This window comes from Lemur catta, chromosome 17, assembly GCF_020740605.2.
Source record: "Lemur catta isolate mLemCat1 chromosome 17, mLemCat1.pri, whole genome shotgun sequence".
NCBI classification, from domain to species: domain Eukaryota; kingdom Metazoa; phylum Chordata; class Mammalia; order Primates; family Lemuridae; genus Lemur; species Lemur catta.
The window spans coordinates 29657520-29682117 of record NC_059144.1 but is presented as its reverse complement, the minus strand read 5'-3'; the positions used below and the strand labels follow the sequence as shown (position 1 = coordinate 29682117).

The following is a 24598-nucleotide window of genomic DNA, read 5'->3' as shown; positions in this document are numbered from 1 at the left end:
TTAAAAATTCTAAATTATAGTTTTATTTGTATTTAAAAATACATTGGAAATTCTGCATACGCCCATGATCACAGGATCAAGCTTATTTTCAATGCACATTACTTAAATTTTGATGACATGGTTTGTTCTGAGAAGTCCTTTTTCAAGCTGAACACCGAAACTGGGAAATTCCTGTAGATTTCCAGGGGCCCTGCTTCCTTGCTAATCGTGACGGATGACTTTCATCAGTCTTTTATCACCTGAACAGTTTTCCGACCATAATGATAGTAACTATAAGCTGATGCAGCTGTGGTGAAAGCTGTAAAACACCTTTTATGGAAGGAAAGAAAGAAAATTTAGTTGTGAGGTCTAAAACATAGTAGTGGGAATCACTAGTAACAGTGGGAATCACAATGAATACATGTAAAAGATCTATTTAAAAAGTAAAAAGGCTGTGTGGAGTACTTTTTTTTTAACTACAAGAATCTAAATACATTGCTTGTCTTTTTTTTTTTTTTTTTTTTGAGACAGAGTCTCACTCTGTTTCACAGCCTAGAGTGCCGTGGCATCAGCCTCACTCACAGCAACCTCAAACTCCTGGGCTCAAGTGATCCTCCTGCCCCAGCCTCCCAAGGAGCTGAGACTACAGGCATGCGCCACCATGCCTGACTAATTTTTTCAATATATATTTTTAGCTGTCCATATAATTTCTTTCTATTTTTAGTAGAGACGGGGTCTCACTCTTGCTCAGGCTGGTCTCAAACTCCAGAGCTCAAATAATCCTCCCACCTTGGCCTCCCAGAGTGCTAGGATTACAGGTGTGAGCCATGGCTCCCGGCCCTAAATATATTGCTTTTCTTTCAGACTTCATTTGAATTAGTAATGTCAAACAACAGTCTTCTAGATGTCTTACGTTGTCATTTTATTCTCACTGCAACCTCAACCTACAGATGAGGAAATGGGAACCCTGAAGACTTGCTTGGGCCTATGGCAGAACTACGAGCCTGGCCTGGTTTCACCTCTAATGCCCATGGTTCTCTTGCCACCGGCTCCATGCTGCCTAGAGCATTAGACTGCATTTCCTGCAGCTTTTGGAAATTTTAAGGATATATGAGTCGTTTTTAATAAATTTCAGCTTTCTTTACTAGTTTTTCCTTAACCAGATTCTCCTTGAAGTGACAGGAGTGGTGCCCATGGCATGCTGAATGCTTACAGCACCCCCACACTTCTACTTCCATCAGGTGAGGCAGAATCATCTAGATTCATTTTTGTTTGATCCCAAACCTGATCATGCCAGTTGGATATTCTAAATTCATATGTAAACCAATGAAACATATGTGTAAGAACAATTGCTATTTCTGAGAACTAGGCTGGATGTTTTGGAAAGACTTGATACTAGGCAGGATGATTGTGAAAACACTGGAGAAAAATGGTAAAAATCTAGTTACTACACTCAGATTGCTCTGCAAACGTCTTAAATTCTTGCATAACATTAAAAAAGTAAAAAATGAAAATCAGAGAGGTTGCATTATGGATGTAGTTTATTCAAGAAAGCAAAAAACTCCCATTCATGAATCTATACTTAAAAAAGCCTTCATCCTACATTGGAAGGTACAAGATGAATCAGAATAAATGTACACATCTATGTTTTAGATTAAAATAAGTTTAGGCTGGGCACGGTGGCTCATGCCTATAATCCCAGCACTTTGGGAGGCCCAGGAAGAGGATCACTTAAGGCCAGGAGTTCAAGACCAGCCTGAGCAACATAGTGAGACCTTGTCTCTACAAAAATGGAAGAAAAAAAAAATTAGCCAGGTGAGGTGGCACATGCCTGTGGTCCCAGCTACTTGGGAGGCTGAGGCAGGAGGATAACTTGAGCCCAGGAATTTGAGGTTACAGTGAGCTATGATTAGGCCACTGCACTCCAGTCTGGGTGACAGTGTGAGACCTTGTCTCTAAAAAGAAAAAAGTTTAGAGTATGTATCCCTTTTAAAGATTCTTCGGCTTAACTGACCAATGATTTTCTGGCCCAGACTGCATCAAGCTAGAAAAGTTCTAATTATAGAGTTAAAAGTGTACTAAAATATAATACTTCAATATCAATGTGGCACAATTTGAAAGTTTGAATTTGACAGATTTTCAAGACTATAAATAAGCATTTAGGACAATAAAATTCAAACTCCTTTCTTCAGTTTTCCCACTATACCCCTTTTCAATAGAATGAACTCATTTTCCTCTACCCACTCTGCTACACCCTGACTTTGCTGCAGATTGTCCTATGTCTGATGGCCTCCCTTCAGTCTCTTCCTGTACAAAATCCACCTGTACCTTGTGGCGCAAATGCCACTTCTTCTCTGACACTTTTCCTCTTCTTCCTACCTGGGAGTATCTTTTCCTCCTCTGAAACCATAACACATCATCAGTACCTTTCGTCCCTTTTGATTTGCATGAAAGCTAACTTCTACATCCCATCCTTGACAGTAAGCTTCTTAAGAATGGTAACAGTAATAAAACATAGCCACAGCTTTACCCAGTCAGTGCTCAATAAACACTACAAGAACAAAGTCATTCCAGGGCTGTCACAATAAGTCATTCTGTTGACATTCTCAGAGAGGAATTCTAAATTTAGTTTACCACAGCATCTGAAGATAAATGCTGTCAGCATAATTGAAAACTGGAGCTGCCAAAGAAGCTGCCACCAAGATTAACTGGACTGCTGTGTTTACCTAAAAGGAAAAAAAGGAGTACGTTATAAATGAATAGTGCCAACTGGATCCTATTTCAAGCTTGTGAGACAAAGGCATAGCCCATCCCCTCACACTGTAACATGACATACCCTCAGCATGCTTGATGTTGATCTACAATATCCCAGCCAAAGACTGGCATTCACAGGTGAGAACACACAGAAGGGTCACCTTCACTAACTGACCCGTCTGTCTGCACGGCTGCCCTTTCCAAGTGAGGGCGAGGGGGCAATCAGTTAGTTACCTGCTGTCACAGCAGACAACAGAACCAAAGCTGGAACCCAGCTTCCCTGGTGCCTCAGCCAACGATCCTTTCACTTGCCTATCTGTCAACCGCTGTGAGGGCAGAAAATTAAAATGCAGTCATCTCCATAAAAGAGCCTCTTCTGGAGGAAACGAATGAGCTTCCCTACCCTAAAATACAGCATTAGGGAAAAAAGAAAAGAGAACTAGAAATACACTGGAACTGGAACTAGAAGAGAACTAGCAATGCTCATGAGAAGCCTTCTGTGAAGGAGAGGCTGGGAAGTATGAAACAGCGGGCGCTGTGTGTAGAGAAGCACCTCTGTTCTACCATCCATTCTGCAGCCCAAAGGCAAACATTCTGCTTCATTTTTAAAACAAAATAATACATTTTGTCTGGAGGACTTCCCACAAGAACAAGGGTTGGTTTGAGGCATTTGTCCCTGCACCTTTTTTTAAGCCACTTTCTACACAGTACTACATATGAAGTTGCTGTACTTGATATAAATACAAGTCACTGAGCCAAAAGAACCCTATGTATGTAGGTTAAAGTCCACCCTAGGGAGTCTTTGTATAAAAGAAATCACCCCTCTTTTCCAAAGACGATCAGCATCCCTGACTTGTTAAATCCTTGTCATTAAAGATGGGACAAAAGAATTGAAAGGGATGGCCTTGTGAAAATAACAGGAAAATATCTAATCCTACAATATCCCCAGGAACAGTTAAAGATCAATCCTATGAGTTATCTCACTAACAGGCACCCTGCAGGAGTTCTGTTTTGCACAATTTCTGAAGAGTTGAATGAACGGAAAAGAGATGTATATCTTTGTCTTTCAAAAGTGTTTTTTGAGAATCTGCTTTCACAGAGTTCCTGAGTAAACAGCAGGAGAAGGAACTACAGCCTCAACCATATCTTGAGGACAGAGTCACATCTCCTGTGATAATCCCTGCTCCAAGGAAAGGCAGGAAACCAACTCTTGGACCTTGACATCCTTGCAGTTTTTGTTACCTACCTGATGCTGCTTTTGTTACCAACTGACAGCTATCACTATTTTTTTCTCTTTGTCCCCATAAAAGCAGCAAGCCACTTGGCCTTGCTGTTGGCATCTCCCTTCTCTTTCTTTGGGATGCCACGGTATCTCCCTCCTCTCTTCCCCCCAACCCCACCCTTCTCTTTCTCTTTCTCCCTCTCTCTCTCTCTCTCCCCTCGCTCCTCTAAAAGGATAAAATAAACTTTTTTTTACTTTTATATATCTTAATCTCAGCGTGAGAAATCTTTCTTCACCTGCACTGTGAACACCCACTAGCCTTTCCACCCTAACAAAAATGACTTGAGCAAACTTATCAATGCTCTTGGAAAGACAAATATGGCTTGCGAGGCATTAATAGTATCCTTTTTGTGTGCAAAGATGGGCCTGAAGGCTCAAGAGAACAGAATGGACAACTAAGAGTAGCAGCTGTTCATTAGTCAATAAAACTTTCTCCAGTCTCCTTCCACTTAAGGGTGTCAACCTGAAAATGAAGGACAATAATACATGGTGTTTTCACCACAGGGAGGGAGGGAGTGAAACCACAAGGAACACTACATCATCTCTTTGCATCTCAATCAAGAAGAAATTCCATTTCAGTTCCCTTCCCCTTTCCTGAACACGGCCCAATTACCTCATTCAGAGCTTAAACACTCCGACCCTAACCCATGGCACAACATATACCAACCATTCAAAGATCCAAAAAGCTCAGAGGACTAAGAATTGGATTAAAGTTGTCTGCCCTATCCCACTATCCCCTATAGTCAAGGCATTTAAATTTGTTTCATTTTCAGCTGCTCTTGACTGTGGTTTATATTCATTATAATAAAATTCACAAAGTTATACCTAGAGGCACATGCCAGAGGGGGGGACCAAAAAAAACATAAAATTCACAAAGGAATAGCTTAAAAGGATGTTGTGTATCTCTTACCTTGCTGATGAATGTTGGTTTTAACCTAGCAGTAGCATAGCAAGGGTTGAAATACTTAGCAAGTGTTCGCTGGCAAAGGACCAAAACAGATAAAGTATTCAATTTATTGTTCAAGTTTAAAGCAAACGTTTTGTTGTTTATATGTAGGTAACAGTTACTGATTACTTACCATTGCCTGGCCCTATGCTAGATAAACTCTTTATATTTATCTTCTTATGTTAAATGGGTACTATCTACATTCTTTATAAATCACACATATACTCTATTCATACATACGTTCAATACAGAGTCAAAATCGATTTTTAAAATTTTCTAGATTTCTCAATTCCTATAAAATTCTAAATAGCTATCATAAAGTTTGCTTGATCACATCTTTCTACTAAACTCAAAACTCCCCATCACTATTTTCTTTTATAGATTAAAAAAACAAAATGAATAAAATACTGCTCTACTTTCAGTAGATTGGGAGTCAAAGAGGTTATTATGCTATGCTTGAGTGCTCAAATATTTATAGAACCAATGAACAAATATACAAGCAAACCATCCCATGCTCCTACAACTGTAACTTTAAAAACCAATTCTAGACAATCCACAGTAGAGACTAAATTAGACAACAATATGGCTTAGATCTATGCAAAACACCTCTCACAAAGTTTGCTGCTAAGGATGGAGGCTTGCTGATCTGGGTTTCAATTTAGCTTAAAACAGAAACATGCCTTTTTAAAACTGACTATTCATGTGTTTACTAAACAACTACCTTAGTGAATAATTCACATAGCAAGGTACTTTTTAAATTCCTGGTAAATGGATCAAAAAATAATTGCTATAAATTAATTCCATAACCATAAATAGACTGAATCTTTACTTTTTTTTTCTTTGCATTAAGTTATATGTAATGCTAAAAGAATACTTTTTAGAAACAAACTCACCGGTGTTGGAAGAGTTCGATATCTGACATAAAAAACAGCAGCAATCAACATAACATCTCTTGAAATTATCATGTAAGTAAGAGGAACTGAAAATCAAATATAAAATAATTTTAATTGGGATTCTGAAAATTACTAATAAACATCACGAATACAATAAAGCCTCATTCAGCCTTATCACAAACTGGTATTTTCTGTAAATGAAAGTTTTGTAATAAACACTTACATTTTAGGATCACTATAGTAAACCACTGATTTTTATATTCTTTAACCTGCCTCGAAACAAAGTACAGACGATGGCTTTGGAAGTCTATGTCTGCCTTTCAGAATGCTGATCCTCTCATTTCTTTTTGTTTTTTCTTGCAAGTTTTAAGCTATAAGTCTGCAGTTATCAGTGTTGGCTCTGTCCTACTCCATCTCCTCCTTTGTTAATCTCAGCTTTGTGGGTTTGGAAGAAAGATCACCACGCTCAATATAATTACACGGAGAGAGATAAGGAGGCTGGGAAGGATGTTGGAAGATTCATGCTCTTCTGGAGTCCTAGGAGCTTGGACTGAATGCTTCTGCACTTTGGACTACTCTCTCAAGAGTCAGATTTGCTGTATGTACACTACTTGTGGACAAACAAAAATCAACTGCTATTTTCCTGCCTGCCCAGTCATTCAACAGATTCAGCTCGTCAACAGTTTTCTGATTGTTCCTCAGTTTTACAGCATTGTCCCCTGAACCAGTGCCAACAGAAGTGTATTTCAGATTAATGCCCAAGGAACCCCTATTCTCTTCTTGAATGAGAGGGGAGAGAACTTGCTTTACTTTCTATCCTTCTGCACTACAGGAAGTTTTAAAACTGTGAATATATGTCTTTTATAAGGAAAAAATATGCTTTTCAAAGATCCAAAATTAAAAAAAAAAAGAATTCTTAAAAGGGAAAAAAATCCTGACTTCAAACACTCAGATCAAATTGTTTCAATTACTAAAATAAAAGGATCATGCACATCCCTTCCATACTACTTTCAAACAATTCTTATGAATTACTTGAGGCCGTACTTATGGTCCTCTTTAGTTCTGACATTTCTATTGGCTCTGCAATTTGAAGAAAATCTCACTAATTAATTACAGATTTAAAATTTAAATCTCTGCTGGTCATAGCAGTGATGAAAATGTTGATCCTTGGCCTAGTCCTCGATGATAACACTATTCCAAAGAGAAAATTCTTCTCCATTCAACTCATGGAATTTTGAACAAACAGAAGATGTGCCCACAGAAGCCACGCAAGAAAACAGTGAACCATGATTTTCAGAAGCATTTTTGTACACATAAAACAAACTTTTCTATAGCAATCATTAGCTGGAAAAATCTAACAACAATCACTCTTTGAAAATGCAGCAAGCCCATGCAAATTAAAACTCATGTAAACATGGAGGAACATGCAAGACTGTATCTATGCAAGGATGTAGGTGTACAGAATTCACAGACTATGCTTGGGGCAGTGCATTAGGCTCCAACCTAGCAGTTAGCATCTCTGGACTCAGTTTACCATCTTTAATAGTCTGGTGGGGGAAAGAGCTGTTAACAAAATAAAGGGTTCCCAAAACTAACCGCCTACCCAAAAATCACCTCTGGAGAGCTTCCTAAAAGCCCAGATGAAAGCTCCCTGGGTGATTTGCATGCACAGCCCGCTGGGACCTTTCTGCCGCAAGTAGTCTCCTCCAACCGACAGTATATGGGCTCCTACTGTGGTTCTCTGGGCAATTTTATCTAGTTTCCCTGACTTTTTCTCTGGCCTTCCCTTCTTTTTTCTTCCAGGGCCAAAGCAGCTTTCATTCTGCCTGCTAGAATATAACAGTGTGCTAATGGTGGATAGGACAGTGTAAAATGTGTCAGGGGTTGCTGCACAGTCTTCCTCCCTACCTGCTAACTCTGTCTGAAACACAGGCAATGTTTGCTACAAGGAGGTACATCATGAGCAAATTTTATTAGAATTAAAGGGAAATATTCATAAAATCAACTCATTTGTACATATTGAAAGTGGTCAACATCAATATCATAGGTTTTTGCATTGAAAACAACACATTTAATGGAATTATTCTAGAAATCGAAACCAGAAATAAGAATTTACCATATGGTAAACCAGAAATGATATAACAATACAAAAAATGTGGCTAGGTGGTCAATGTGGCAAAACACATGCCTATAAGCAAGTAGAAATTATCTTAGATTCGTAATCTACACTCTAATAAATATAACAAGTCAAATAATTTTTCATCCTTCTCCCTTCTCCCATAAAAAAGATAAGCAGAATGATTTATTATTCTAGCTAAGGAAGAAGGCAAATTTCTTACTCCTAAAGAAACAAATAGAAAAATTGCCCAGAGAACCACAGTAGGAGCCCATATACTGTCGGTTGGAGGAGACTACTTGCTGCAGGAAGGTCCCAGCGGGCTGTGCATGCAAATCACCCAGGGAGCTTTCTTACTCCTAAAGAAACAAGGCTGTTAAAATCAAAGTAGATGTGACTTTTCAAAAATGCAGTATAAAAGAACATGCAAGACTGCGTATGTGAATTTCTCTACTTTATAAAACGCTTCTAAAATGAGAGGAAAGGAATGAAAGGATGTAAAGTCACAAAGAGAATGAGTAGGAAAGACAAATTTCAAAGTTTAAACTAAGTTTATTAGTAATAGGTAGGGACAGCCGAAACCCAAGTTCTTCAGGAAGGAGCACTCACTCACAGGTGCCGGGGCAGTGCGGCACCAGGGGAACCCAGAAGGTCTGTGTCAAGAGCGGTTAGGTCCCCGGCCCCTACACCTTCCTAACACCTCTCCACTAGGCCTCTGCAACAGGACTGCAGCTCCCTGTAGCCAAGAGTGGCTTTTATATTTTTAAATAGTTTGGGGGAAAAAAAAATCAAAAGAGTTACTATTTTGTGACACATGAAAAGTCTATAAATTCTATTTCAGTGTCTGTAAGTAAAATTTTACTGGAACACATTCACACGCATTAATTTATATACTTTTCACAGCTGCTTTCACACACAATAGCAAAGATGAGTAGCTACGACAGAGATTACACAGCCCACAAAGCCTGAAATATTTACTATGTGGCCCAGACAGAAAACGTCTGCCAACCCCCACTCTACAGGATACTCTATGAACCCAGGGGCCCTGGAGTGCAGTGGGGATTAAGTGAAGGTCTGCATACCAAACACTGAGCTCCTACAGCTGGTATTGCTCAAGGTAATTATGTGTGACATCAGTAACAAAAAGATGCCTGGAAAATCCCCACAAATGAGCAACAAAGTAAGCAATATTTATTAACACAAGAGGTCAAAGAAAGAATCATAATGGAAATGAGAAAATATTCTGTACTGGACAATTACAAAACCACTAATATCAACATAGGAGATGCAGCAAATGCAGGAGATGGCAGGAAGTGATACTTAGGGGAACATATGCAGCCTAACATGCAAATTTTAGAAAAGCTGAAAAACAATGAATTAAGTTTCCATCTATAGCTACACTGTTCAAAATACACACTAGGCTTTGAAGGCACAATATGAAAAAAAAATCTCACTAATAATTTTTTTTGGTTTTAGAGATGGGGTCTCACTATGTTGCCCAGGCTCATCTCAAACTCCTGGCCTCAAGTGATCCTCCCACCTCAGTCTGAGATTTACAGGTGCAAGGCACTATGCCTGGCTCATTAATAATTTTTATTGATTACATGTTGAAACAATATTTTTGATACAACAGATAAATAAAATATATCATTAAAATTATTTTCACCTATTTCCTCTTATTTTTTAAATATAGCTACTAGAAAATTATTAACTACATATGTAGTTCCCATTTTATTTCTACTAGACAGAATTGATCTAAAGAATTCAGAAAAAGAGCAGCAGACAAAATTCAAAGAAGGCCAGGCATGGTGACTCACACCTGTAATCGTAGTACTTTAAGAGACTGAGTAGGAGGATCTCTTGAACCCAGGACCTCAAGACCAGCCTGGACAACATAGTGAGACTCCGTTTCTACAAAAAATTTAAACATTAGCTGGATGTAGTGGCATGTGTCTGCAGTCCTAACTACTCAGGAGGCTGAGGCAGGAGGTACCACTTGAGTCCAGGAGTTTGAGGTTGCAGTAAGCTATGATGATGTCATTGCACTCCACCCCAAGTTATGGCAAAGTGAGATCCTGTCTCCAAAAAAAGGAAAGAAAACCCAAAGTTGGTTCTTTGAAAAGATTCATAAAATTGACAAACCTCTGGCAAGACTGATCAAGAAAAAAAAGAAAGAGACAAATAACAATCAAGATGAAAAGGAGGACATTGCTATATATCTTATAGACATCAAAACATTAATGGAGATATTATAAATACCTTATAATAAGTTTTTATAATGTAGACAAAATGGACAAATGCCTAGAAAAACACCACAGCTAACAAAATGGTCAAAAAACTATTAAACCTGAATCATCCTATAACAATTATAAGAAAATAAATTAACTACTTTAAAACTCTTCCCCAAAGAAAACTCAAGGCTTCAACAAACTCTACCAAACATTTAAAGTGGAATGGGAGAAAAAAGCAGTCTGTAACTCATTTTATGAAGCTAGTTAAATAAATTTGACACAAAAACCTAATAAGAATATTTGGAGAAAAGAATTCCAAGACAATCTTATGAATCTAAATGTGAAATCTTCCATAAAATGTTAAACGAAATCCAGCAATATCTTCATAATATATCATGGCCATGTTGGATCTATACAAGGAATTGCAGGTGGTTTTAGCATTAGAAGACAATAATGTAATTCACCACACTTTAACAGCTTGAAGGGAAAAAAATGATATAACAATCATAATACACACAGAAAAGGGTTTGATAAAATTCAATATCCAATTGTGATAAAAACTCTTAACAAACTCCCAACAGAAGTGAACTTCTTAACCTGAAAAAGGATATCTACAAAAAAACCCTACAGGAAACATCATCTTTAATTGAGAAATGTTACCCAGGTGTAGTGGCTCATACTCCTAATCCCCCTAATCCCAGCACTCTGGGTGGCCAAGGTGGGAGGATTGCTTGAGGTCAGGAGTTTGAGACCAGCCTGAGCAACATAGTAAGACCCCTTCTCTAAAAAAAAAAAAAAAAAAAAAAAAAGTAGCTGGGCATGGTGGCATGCACCTGTAGTCCTAGCTACTTGAGAGGCTGAGGCAGGAGGATCATTTGAGCCCAGGTTTTCGAGGCTGCAGTGAGTTATGATCATACCACTGCACTCCAGCCTAGATGTCAAAGTGAGACCCTGTCTCTAAAAAATAATAAAAAAAAATAGTAAAATGTTAAAAGCTTTCTCTGTGAGATTGGGAATAAGACACAGATATCACTCCTATGCATCACTGTACCTTTTACTTTTCCAGTAAAAGGACTGGAAAAGAAGAAATACACTGTCATTTATTATAGACATAATTGAGGATGTAGAAAATTCAACAGAATTTATTTTATTAGAGTAAGAGTTGGCAAGTTTTGCTAGACACAAAAATCAACATTAGAAATAGAACTGGGAACACTCATTCTATATTATAGAAAAAGTACTGCTCAATAAAAAGAGAAAAAGAAAGAAACAGAACTGATTTTCATCATATCAACAAGTAGTTATTACAAAATGAAATTTTAAAAGCTACTACTTATAAAAGCATCAAGAACTATCATGTACTTAGAAATCAATCTAACACAAAAAAGTTTATTACCTCTCAGGAGCAAACTATAAAACTTTGAGAGATATTAAAGAAGATATAAATAGAGTAGATACACCATGTTTGTGGACTGGAAAACTTAATATAGTAAAGATGACAATTCTCCCAAATAGATCATAAATTATAATCCCAATCAAAATCCCAAGAGATTTTTCTCAAGAGAATTACAGATTCTGGGAAAAGCTGATTCTGAAATTTATATACAAATGGAAAGGGCTAAGAATAACCAAGGTAGAAGGACTTGCTCTACCAGATACCAAGACTTCTAGCAAAGCAACAATAAGAATGGCACTGGTGCAAAGACAAGACAAATCAATGGGGAAAAAGGCAGACAACCCAGAAATGGACCTGTGTGTATACTGACATTGCAGTAAGTTTACTGTTCATTAGGAGTGCTGGGGGCTGGGTGTGGTGGCTCACACTTCTAATCCCAGCACTTTGGGAGGCCAAGGCAGGAGGATTGCTTGAGGCAAGAGTTCAAGACCAGCCTGGACAACACAGCAAGACCCTGTCTCTACAAAAAATAATTTTAAAAATTAGGCGTGGTGGCACCGGTAGCCCTAGTTACGCGGGAGGCTGAGACAGGAAGATCACTTGAGCCCAGGAGTTCGAGGTTGTAGTGAGCTATGATCATAACACTGCACTCCAGCCTGGATGATAGAGCAAGACCTTGTCTCTAAAAATAAATCACCCTGATACAAAAGCCAGGAAAGGACACAACAAAAAGAGAAAACTACAAACAGATATCCCTCATGAACACAGATGCAAAAATCCTCAACAAAATACTAGCAGAAAGAATGCAACAACACATGAAAAAAATAATTCATCACAATCAAGTGGGTTTTATCCCAGAGATGCAGATGATTCAATACACAGAGATGAATAAATGTGATTCACCACATAAACAGAATTAAAAACAAAAACCATATGATCATCTCAAGAGACACAGGAAAAGCATTTGATAAAATCCAACACCCCTTCATGATGAAAACTCTTAACAAACCAGGCATAGAAGAAACATATCTCAAAATAGTAAAAGCCATATACGACAAACCAACAACCAACATCATACTGAATGGGGAAAAGCTGAGAATAGGAGCAAGACAAGGATGTCCACTTTTACCACTTCTATTCAACATAATATTGGAAGTCCTAGGCAGAGCAATCAGACAAGAGAAAGAAATAAAGGGCACCCAAATCAGAATAGAAGACGTCAAACTATCCTTGCTTGCCAATGATATGATCTTTTATCTGGAAAACCCTAAAGACTCCTCCAGAAGACTCCTAGAACAAATAAAGTCTCAGGTTACAAAATTAATGCACACAAATCAGTACCATTTTTATACACTAATAGCAGTCAAGCTGAGAATCAAATCAAGAACTCAGTATGTATGATAGCTGCAAAAACTAAAATAAAATACCTAGGAATACATTATACTTAACCAAGGAGGTAAAAGATCTCAACAAGGAGGGAGAATTGCAAAGCCCTGACAAGAAATTGATGACACAAACAAATGGAAAACATCCCATGATCATGGATTGGGAGAATTCAACATTGTTAAAATGTCCATTCAGCCCAAAGTGATTTACAAATTCAACGCAATTCCCATCAAAATGCCAATGTCATTTTTCACAGAATTAGAAAAAAAAATCCTAAATTTCATATGGAATCAAAAAAGAGTCCAAATAGCCAAAGCAATTCTAAGCCAAAAAAAAAGCCCAAATCTGGGCTGGGCATGGTGGCTCACACCTGTTATCCTAGCACTTTGGGAAGCTGAGGGGGGAGGATCGCTTGGGGCCAGCAGTTCCAAACCAGCCTGAGCAAGAGCAAGCCCCTGTCTCTACAAAAAATAGAAAAACTAGCTGGGCATGGTGGTGCATGCCTGTAGTCCCAGCTTCTTGGGAGGCTGAAGTAGGAGAATCACGTGAGCCCAGGAATTTGAGGTTGCTGTGAGCTAGGCTGACGCCATGACACTCTAGCCCAAGTGACAGAGCAAGACTTTGTCTCAAAACAAACAAACAAACAAAAAAAACCAACAAATGTTGGTGCAAATGTAGCAAAAGGGAACATTTATATACTGTTGGTGGGAATGTAAATTAATATAACCTCTATGGAAAACAGTATAGAGATTCCTCAAAGAACTGAAAGTAGACCTACCATTCAATCCAGCAATACCACTGCTGAGTGTCTACTCAAAGGAAAAAAAAAAAAGACATTCTATAAAAAAGACACCTGCACTTGAAATAATTTCTATGTTTAATAGGGAAATGACCCAAACTTTGTAAAACATAATAAAATGTAACATCCAAAATGAGAGATATGAAAACATACACACACAGACCATTTGAATTTTGAATGTCACCAGAATGCTCTATAGGATTTTTCCTAAAAATTCCCTACAGTCATTAGAATGAGAATACCCCTGTCCCTTCAAGCTCCACACCCCCACCTATATACACACCTCAATTTTAACTTTCAAAAAAGCATACAAATGTAAACATTAGTCCAATTTATTTTTTCATTTGGCATGAAAGCTTAGAAGGCTAATGGTAAAAAAGAAAAGGAATTTCCAGCTTGAGAAGATTACATTGGACCGAAACACCACTACATTCCTTCCTACCAACTGTCAATAATAACATGATACTGAAGGACCACATGGTAGCTTCTTTGTTCTCAGATATGATTTCTAACCCTGGCAGAAAAAACTAGTTTAATCTGGATTAAGGAAGAAAAACTGATTAAGAAATACAACTGAAGTAGAAAATGAACAATCAGAAAAGCACACGCAAAATACAAAGCAAAAGATCACAAAACTGTGTTAGAAAAAGTATTCAGATAATGTACAAACTATATGTATGATGTGAACATGGCATAATAGGGTCTAAATAATAATGATGATGTGAAGTTTTATAGACATTTTCAGGATTTCAGAGTTTTCATTTATTATAACTAAACTATTTAATAAAGGTAATAACAGACTTAGGAAAACTTTAAATTGCTTTCAAAAAGTGAGGCACTAAAAATATATAACACAGCCCCCCCAAAATTCTACAGTAATATGAATAGGCATTGCGAAATATTTGTTCAATTTTAATATTAAACAATCTTACTAAGAAAACCACTAATTCTACTAGTGTAACTCGGACATAAACTCTAAAAGAAACAGACAAAAAAGAAACGCAATCAAAACAGTTCAATATTTTAAAATTAGGGAAACAGTTTAAAGTTGACAAATATATTTTTGGAACAAAAATTATTGGTCTCTCAAGAGAAGGCCTAACTGACTAACGTCATTCTTCCCTGTGCTATTTGAAAGCACGCATGACGGCATTCTTACCTGGAATAAGATCTGCATAGGTCAAGCTAACATATAAGATACTGATAAGTATTTTATCAGCAAGTGGATCAAGAGCACTTCCCAAAGCTGATTTTTGATTGGCCCAGTTTCGAGCAATAAATCCATCCAACTGAAAATAGAAGTTATTTGTTTTTTTATAAATGTCATAATAGGAACAGAGTAGATATCTTGAAGCTTAAGCGGTACCAGAATAACAACTCTACTTTCATAAAACGTTAACAAAATCTCTTCTGTTTCTTACCCCCAAATACTGCATACATTTAGCTTTTAAATTAGCAACTAGTTTGAAAATAATTTCACATTTCTACAAAACTTTTTTCCTCAAGGCCTTCCAGGTATTTTTCAATATTTTTACAATGCCCCTTTGTAGGATGAACCTGGACACATATTTAGAGATGAAAAGAACCCAAACAAAACACACAGCATGACTGACAGAGCATGGACCAGGAGCCCTGTCTTTTGCGCCTTAGATTATTTTCACAACAGCTTATAACACCTGCTTTTACTTGCAAGGACTACTCTTTAACTGTGAGACACTAAACTTATACAACTCCTACCTACTTTTCCATAAGATGATCCAACTCTCTGTTATAACTTATCATTTTTCTATTTTTCAACTTATTTTGTTCAATACCACCGTTAATCCCATATTCTGAGTGTATCTATGTTACCTATATTTGAATAAAAAACTCAATCCTCTGTATCTGGCCTAGTTAAAATTCTGATACTTAAATTACTTATTTTTATTATTTATTGGAAACAAATTATATTTGAAATCAGAGGTCACACCTTATTGCTAGTGGGCCAAATGGGGCCTTCAGGCTGGTTTTGTTTGATCTGCCAGAGCTTTAAAAAATTATAATTAGTTACCAACATTTAAATATTCAAAATCTTCCCATAAAAATCCAGATCTCCAGCCTAACTTGAGAAAGGGGGAGATCTGGCCACTCTGGGGCCACAAAATGGACTGAAACCAAATATCGCCAATCCACAATAAACAAGGCAGATATCTTCTGCTTTATCCAAGTCCCTATCTCGCTTTTACCCATTTTATTTAACTTCAAGTTTCAATAAATGTTTTAACTTTCTATTCCTATTTTCTAAGGAAAAGATAAAATTAATTTAAATGTAATTAAACATGGTACATTTCAGGATAGATAAGTCATCCATAGCTCAAGTATTCCAACGAGTTGGGGGAGACAGCAGTAGTAGTTAACAGTGGTTAACAACTTGGTCTTTATAGCAAAACAGAAGTGATTCAAGTCCTGGCTCTGCGACTTACTAGCTGCGTGATCCTGGGCAAGTTATTTGGTCTCTTAAAGTCTAAGTTTCCTCATCTGTAAAACACAGATAACATTATCTACACCTCAAAGGGTTATCTGTCTTCAGCACATAATGTGATTAATACTTGTTCAGCGCTCAGCACTTAGTAAATCATCAAAAAAAAGCAGTTACTAGCTATTACTATTGCAACTGAAGGAATCTATTTCTTTTTATGTATACTAACAGAATGGGGGGAGCTGGGACTTTGGAAGATCAGGTTTAATTCAGTTTCTAATCTCAGGGAACTTGACCTCCACTTTTTTTACCATCATCACTCTCTCGTCCTCACCATTCCTCTAACCCACATTAGATCCCAAGGTCATCAATATCATTCCTTTGTAAACAGCTATAACTCCCTCACTCCACTCTCCTTCAACACTGCTTAAAAACAACTATCCATGTGCTCCAGGCCTGCACCCAAGCAGCTGAACACTGCTTAAGAAAAAAACACATAAGTGGGCTGACTGGTCTCATTTCAAATTGGTGACTACAAATCTCCTGTGGGCACTCAATACTTCCTGGCAATCCTATACCTACCTACTGTATTTATCTTCTCTTTTCACACTATCTGCTCTCACCTCAGACCTACTCCATCCCTCTAGCCCATGACCATGTCTACATTTTCCTAGAGAGAAAAGAAAAAGATGGTCAGCACTTCCTCATATTCTCATCACCAAATCCACCACCTACTGGCATCCATTCACATTCTCTCTGCCTTCCTTGAGCCTTGATCCCATGCCCTCACCTTCTGGGACTTGCCTCCCTTCTTCCCCATCTCCCCTTGCATCATTAATCTCTCCTTTTCTACATGATCATTTATTTATTTGAGATTTTTGAGACTGAGTCTCGCTCTGTCACCCAGGCTAAAGTGCAGTGGCATCACCAGAGCTCAATACAAACTTGAACTCCTAGACTCAAGCGATACTTCTGCTTCAGCCTCCCAAGTAACTGGGACTACAGGTGTGTGCCACCACGCCTGGCTAATTTTTCTATTTTTTGTGGAGATGGTGTCTCACTCTTCATCAGGCTGGTCTCAAACTCCTGGCCTCAAGCAATCCTCCAGCCTCGGCCTCCTAAAATGCTAGGATTACAAGCATGAGCTATCACACCTGGACTCTAACTGGCCATTTAATTAATCAGTCAATTAACAAAAATCCCCCAGTGTGTATCTTTAAAAATGACACTTCCTTGACCCTATTTCTCTATTTCCCTACAAAGCAAAATGGCTCAAAGCAATGTCCATTGTCATTACCACCTCACATTTGCTCATCACCCCACTCTCATCATCCCTACCCCTCTAGAGAGGATGCTCATAACAATCACCAATGAACTGTGCATTTTTAAATTATCTGACCTCAACCCAACTGAAGCACTTTCTTCATTTACCCTCCAGGATACCTCATTGCCTAATTTTCATCCTTCCTTGCCAGCTATTCTTTCTCAATGTCCTTTACTGGCTTCTCCATTGCTCATTTCTCTGACCCTTTGTTTCTATTCTTTTACATCAGCCTAGATGATTTCACCCAGACTTGACCTTCTGTATCTGACAGCTCTCAAATCTGTCTCTTTGTAACGATGATTTCCTCCAATTCCATACTACTACACTCAATTGCTCAATTGATACCTCTAAGTGGCCAGGCATCAGAATTCGTGGTATTCTTCCCTATACCCTGTGTGTTGCTCGTCATGGAAAATATGACCTCCATGCACCTGGTTTTTTGAAAAGAGAATGTTTAAAAAAATAGCAGCACAGTATTCATATTTGACTCCTCCTCTCTCACTCCACATATCCATCAACATATTAAGTCTATCTTTAAAATATATCTCAAACCCACCCACCTCTCTCCAACTCCAAACTGCCACCTCTGTCCACGCTACCACCATCACTCCCCTAGATTACTCTAAGCCTCCTAACCAGTTACTCTTCCACTCTTGCCTTTCTATAATCCATTTCCTATACACAACACAGTCAGATCTTGTCATTCCCCTGCTTAAACTGATGAATCCAGCCATCTGCCCAGCATTAAAACCTGTAAGCTTTAAAACCTCCATGGAATAAATGTGAAATACAGTATCAGTTAACTCAGGTCTCCACATACATCATATTATAAACTTAGACAAATGTTATGGGGCCTCTCACTCATTGAATGAATAGTGCAATCTCACGTGGCAGCTAAAAAAAAAAAAAAAAACACCAAAAAAACTAGCAGACCAAAAAAAGTGAATCCAGTAACTGAAAAAGATCTTGTCTGTTACATTAAAAAAATTTTCATTATCAGTATAATGACCTTTGACAGACTTGGAGACCATATTGAGTGGAGGCCTTCAGGCTTCAGAGATAAAAGCAGGGACAAAAGAAACGAAGCGATTTTGAGAATGGAGAGAGGTGGTGACAAATGGAGCTAAACTCTGAAAAAAGAGAGGCAAGAGCCAATTTGAGAGGTTATATTTGATGCATATTTGGAAACACCATCTATGGATGCAAATGCTCTTCTCTGTTTACTCTCCAAAATCTTCAGTTAATTCTATATATTGTTCCCCATACTGCTACTGGGCAGGTGGAATTTTTGTTTCTTTTTTTTTTTTTGAGACAGAGTCTCACTGTGTTGCCCGGGCTAGAGTGCCGTGGCATCAGCCTAGCTCACAGCAACCTCAAACTCCTGGGCTCAAGCAATCCTTCTGCCTCAGCCTCCAGAGTAGCTGGGACTACAGGCATGCGCCACCATGCCTGGCTAATTTTTTCTATATATTTTTAGTTGTCCAGGTAATTTCTTTCTATTTTTAGTAGAGATGGGCTCTCGCTCTTGCTCAGGCTGGTCTCAAACTCTTCATCTCAAATGATCCACCCGCCTCGGCCTCCCAGAGTGCTAGGATTACAGGCGTGAGCCAGCGCACCTGGCCAGAATTTTTGTTTCTACGAACCTCAAAAAGCATAGCTGATGTTACAAAGAAAGATGCTGTAGAACTTTTTCTTTTTAACAGCACCAGAGGAATCTAATATACAACTCTTATTAATAAAAAATTAGTTTCTTTCTAGTCTCATAAAATAAATATTGAGCAAAGCTTTTCAAACATAAAGCTTGAAGAGGCACCAAATCACTGACTGTCCTGCAGACGGGAAGGGGGAGGAGAGGATGGGTATACACACACCTGAAGGGTGTGGTGCACATCGTCTGGGGGATGGACACGCTTGAAGCTCCGACTCGGGTGGGGCAAAGGCAATACACGTAACCTATACCTAAACATTTGTACCCCCGTAATATGCTGAAATAAAAAAAAAATCACTGACTGTCTAGGTGCTCACATGGATCTCAGACTACAAGAATATAATGTCTCTATTTCTCCATGCTAAATTTGCTATGATTTAAAATTTTTTCTCTGCCTTTTTCACACTTCCCTCAACTGTGTTTTTATAGGTCATGTGTTTTATAGGGAATGTATAAAAACTGTTTTTATAAGGCATTTCAAATCTTTTATAAAACAAGGTGGGTGATAAATACAAATAATGTCATACATGATGATGGCTGGTCAGTCCATAAAAGCCTATTTAACACATAATGAAGCCTTCTATTTTCCCAGTTCTAATTTGAGATCACCCAAATAAATCCTTCCCACCCCCAAAATTACATTATGGTATCAACGGGCTCTTTTCTCCTTTGTCCATGTCTAAGGCAGTGGAAAAAGGAAGGATGTTCACAGGCCAGCCTAGGGCAGAGTCTTCTGCAAGGTGGTCAGAGTGGTGTGGAGCAGAGATCAGGGATCAAGCCTGTGGGTTACCTACAGCCTCCTGCTAGCATTAAACCTGAGCGAAGCTCTGACCTCTACAAGCTCCCTGGTCACATGCCAGTTTCCTGGGTCATAACAACTGGTCCACTGTTTTTCTCTCCAACAGGAAAACCAAATCTTGCTGCAAATCAGAGTATTTCTCTCTGTCATAATAAATAGAAAAACAGTCTCAGAGTCTCTGTCCTTTATTTCTATCCCTAAAGCAAACATGCAGGTCTTTGGGAATTTCTAAGGCTGTTTCTTTTACAAAGAATTTAAAAACCAAGAGTACAAAGTGCCCCCTCTTATGCCTCCCCCTACAACCTTCACTTCCTCCCTTAGATCATATGCAGAAAAAGAGTCCCATATAGATGCTAAAAACAAGTCCTTACACAAAGTACTAGGTCAAATTCATCTTGAGGATTTCCTTCCAAGAAGGCTGTGCTATCCTAGAGCAGTAGTAGAGACCCTGGGATTAGGAAGGACTGCAAAAGGGGTATGTGTTTACAACTTACCAAATCAGTTAGCCCAGCTAAAGCAAAAACTCCTAGTGCAATATTAAAATCTTCTTCAATAATCAAATAGCCCAGAACTGGTGCCAAGCCAATTCTTGTCATTGACAACATATTTGGGATTGTCCATGGGTTTTCATACTGAAACACAAAGATAACAAAATTTAAATGAAATACTATAAATTCATACTTTAAATAACTAAAGTTCAGCAACTTAAGGGTCAGAAGTTACATAAACTTTAAATTTGGTACGTTAAATTGAATTTTTAAATTCATTCTGTTTTTTTTATAGATGTCTCTCTAAAACCATCTTTCAAGAATACAGAAGATGAAGATGTGCCATGCACCCAAACATAGACTACAGGGTCTTACATATACAGTAGGTTTTCTTCCTAAAAAGAGAGGAGACAAAAGAACATATTATCTGTCATATAAGCTAAGCCTTTAATATATGACTTTACCATAAAAAATCAGAACTTTCGACACTCTGCTTTCAAAAGTGAAATTTCAGGAAGATCTTTTAAGTAGATAAATAGTCTAGGAAGTGTCAGAAAAAAGGCAAATTATCAACCCAAGGCATTTTGGCTTGAAACATTTATTGCAAATAACCTCCCTCAGTCCCCTACACACATCCATCAAAAGAATGCTAAATGCTATACACAGGGAATACAGATATGAATTCACCATATCAATTAAATTAAAAAATCCTGATTTAATTCTATAACCTTGTCACTAAATCAGTGAATTGCTGGAAGAAAGTGGAGATAGGAATAGGGATTGAGATATTTGGAAATAAAGAGAAATTTGCAAATCAGTTCAAAACAGCCATGGAAATGTTAAGATCCTGAACTAGAAACTGAGAGCTTTCACAAGCTCCCTATGCGGGAGCTTTACGATTCCTTGAAACTTCATTTGGAGCCAAGCTGTTTGAAGTTGGCACTAACAAAAGAGCTCTTTGGCAGCAGCTCTGCAGAACATCCCTTCCTTGCCAAATAAAATCTGATTCGTGAGAGGGTATTTTCAACTTTAAAAAGCCTCAGCCCAGTAGAGCTAAGACACCCTGCACAACAGGGTACAGAAATAACACCAATACAACCTGGATTTTTTTTTTCTACACTGAGTCAAGAGTGCCAATTCCACCCCATGGGACTTTCTCTTCACCAGAACTAACCCTACTTGACCTCTTTCTTAATCAGTAACCAACTTGTTTAAACCTTAATTTTGGTTTAAAAAAAGTGGCAAAGTCCATTTCTAAAGATATCTTTTAAAATCCCATGAACTACCCTGTAACAAAAAAGGGATTCTCTAAACATACTATATTTGGGTTTATAAACAGAACTCAGCAACAAAACAGCATGAAAGCAGCTCAGCTTGGAGGGACAACTGGGTGGTGGTTGTTAGGGTTAGGTGGCAGAATACTGTCATTGAAAGCTATAGAAAACCTTCAAATTCTCCAGGGAACAATCACAAACTAAGAAGCAATACAAACCTCTACCTGGGATCTTTTATTGAAAGCAAACAGTGTTATATAAAGAAAAAAAATTCTTGGAATATATTCCAAATTCAAGTTCAAAGATTAGAGTTTCAGAGTCCAGAGAAAAAAGATAAATCTGTTGACCATGCTGTGGCACAGAATTAAGTCAAATACCGATCCAACCTTAGAGCAACTCACAGGGAGGGAAGGAGGAGGGAAATGTAGTTCATGATTGAGAAAAATGAATAGCAAAGCAAAAGATCAGAAAGAAGAGGCCCCAAATTAACAGAGATATCTGTGGAGCAAAATTAAAGACAAAGTTGCAAACAGCAACATCATTTCATTTGGTGAATTAATAAACAGGGACTAAATGTTGTTGAACAGTGAAAGGGGTTCTTAGCTCTACATAAAATATTTCAGTTAAAATAAAATACCTCATTAATTTCTAACCATTAAATTTGTAAAAGTTTCAAAGTTAACATTAGGAGAGCTAATCTCAGATTACCCAACCAGATAACCTGTGGCGTACTCGACCAACTACTGCCATCTGGAGAGGACATCAGCCAGGATATAACAACTTCAAAGCATCCAGCATTCAAACCCCAACATGCTTTAGCTATTAGTGGAGTTGAGATTCCTGCCAGGATGTGGCAACAACTGATAAAAGCAGTACAGGGGCTCACTGAAGACATAACAATTGAAGATGTAATAATTGCATGAGTCTTGCTAACATGACATCACAAGCTCTCCCAAACTTATGCTCTGGTGTCTTCTACCTGGGCAGTATTTCAACAGGTAGGTGGACAAATTTCCCTCTGTTACCTCAAGAGTAATACTCATCTTTTTTTTATAATTAGGGGTTAAATGATCTTTAAATTACGACCTAAATTACTTAACTATCCTTCATCCTATAACGTGTAAAGTTACCAAAAGCTAAATGACGGTGAACCAAACGTGCACAAGCAAACAGAAGAACTCTCATACCTTTCTAAAGATTCCCACTGACTTGTCCTAAACATTGGGGATTCGCTTCAAAAAATTAAAAATAGAGTTTTAATAAGACAAGCAAAGGCTACTTTTACCAATGCAGTACGCAGAAGCCCTTCTAGCACCGGGTACGGAGAGAAGGGGGATGAGAGGAGAGTCCAAACTCGACCACCGAGACTGTAGGTGGACCCCGCTGGCGCCCCTGAAACTCATCCCGACCGAATGACTTGCCCGTAGCTTCTCTTCAGGGAACGGTTTAAACGTTCTGAAACGGAAGCATCCGAGCTGGATCGGCCCGAGCACTCGACTCGCGCCCAGGGCCGGCGACCCCAGCCCGAGGACGGCCCTCCCGCCGCCCCCTCGGTACGTACCAGGCTGGCTGCACGCGCCGGGCCCCACTGGCCGCCCGGGGCCTCGGCGGCGGCGCCCCCTCCAGCACCTGGCCCGGGGGCCGCCTTACCCGCGCCCGAGCAGTGGTTCCGCGGGCCGAGCGCGGCCGGGCGCAGCCACCAGCGCTCCGCGAGGCAGCCCAAGCAGCAGGGCGCGGGCGGCAGCAGCGCCCCTCGGGTGCGCCCCTTGCCCGGCCGCGCCCCCGGCGCCCATACGGCGCTGCGCAGGGCCCCCCACGAGCCGCGCACCGCGCGCGAGGCCAGCATGGCCCTGCGGCCGCGCCGCGGGAACGCAGGCGGCGAAAGCTCAGCAGCCCGGGACACCGAAGAACCGCTTCTCCATGGAGCCACTGCAACCCCGGGGAGCCTCTGCCACCGCCGCCTCCATACTAGTTTTCAAACCCCAGCACGCTCCGCTTATACAGGTGGCAGCGAGCCGCCAAGGGCGGACGCATTCGCGACGCTTTTGCGACACCGTTGCTGTCGGGTTTCCCAGCGCCCCAGGCGGCTGCAGGAGGCAAGGGCCGCGCACTGACGGAGTATCCGAAACCCACGACACCTAACTGTGCCTGCTTCTCCCCGGGAGCCGCGACGACCCTGTGGGGAGGGAGGGGGCGGAGCGAACAAGGTGGGACGACCGCGCGGCCGACGCAGCCGCGAGGGGACAGGAGCCATCCAACGCCCCAGCCTGAAACCCTCCGCGGCGTGTGGCCTGCAGAAGGCCCCCTCCGAGTGGTGTGCGGCGTTCTAGGTTTCTTGTGGGAGGTTTAATTATTAGTAAAGAATCTGATAAAGAAGTAATTAATAAATATTCTTTGCTACTCTTCTTTTTGAGCACTGAATGAAGATGCATATACCAGAAATAGGAGCATTAGAAAATGTTAATAACAATCACTAATTGTTTTCTTGCAAATAGTGCTTCCTATTTAGCCAGGCTATGGTGCATCATCCCATTTAATCCTCCCAACAACTCTAAGATTGGTTCCATTTTTACCTTTACCTTTTATAGATAAGGAAACTTAAAATTGCCTATTATAAATGTCCAAGATATGAATCAGTTCATTAATTTAGTTTGATTAATATACATATTAATTATCGACATGTTATTATTAATTAATTTGCAATGTTTCAGAACATTTGTTGAGGTCTGTGTCCAACTGAATTTGAATGGTTCTTGCCGCCACCC

At 39.3% G+C, this 24598-nt stretch overlaps 1 protein-coding gene across 1 annotated transcript; it reads right to left on the bottom strand.

Annotated features, from left to right (window-relative positions):
- On the bottom strand, nucleotides 1-23972 carry CRLS1 (cardiolipin synthase 1). The gene is made up of 7 exons (XM_045528285.1): nucleotides 23395-23972; nucleotides 20566-20703; nucleotides 14942-15071; nucleotides 5855-5940; nucleotides 4926-4994; nucleotides 2614-2705; nucleotides 1-309 (listed from the first exon to the last, which is right to left on the bottom strand). Exons 1-7 carry the CDS (start codon nucleotides 23677-23679, stop codon nucleotides 225-227), a joined length of 885 nt encoding a protein of 294 aa, XP_045384241.1. The 5' UTR covers nucleotides 23680-23972; the 3' UTR covers nucleotides 1-224.
- Between the last annotated feature and the right edge of the window lie 626 nt (nucleotides 23973-24598).

Coding starts and splice junctions, on each gene's coding strand:
- CRLS1 (XM_045528285.1), bottom strand. CDS start 23,679: ATGCTGGCCTCGCGCGCGGTGCGCGGCTCGTGGGGGGCCCTGCGCAGC. Junction 4,995..5,854: donor ATCGAACTCTTCCAACACCG/GTGAGTTTGTTT, acceptor GTCCTTTGCCAG/CGAACACTTGCTAAGTATTT. Junction 310..2,613: donor ATTTATCTTCAGATGCTGTG/GTAAACTAAATT, acceptor CTTCCATAAAAG/GTGTTTTACAGCTTTCACCA.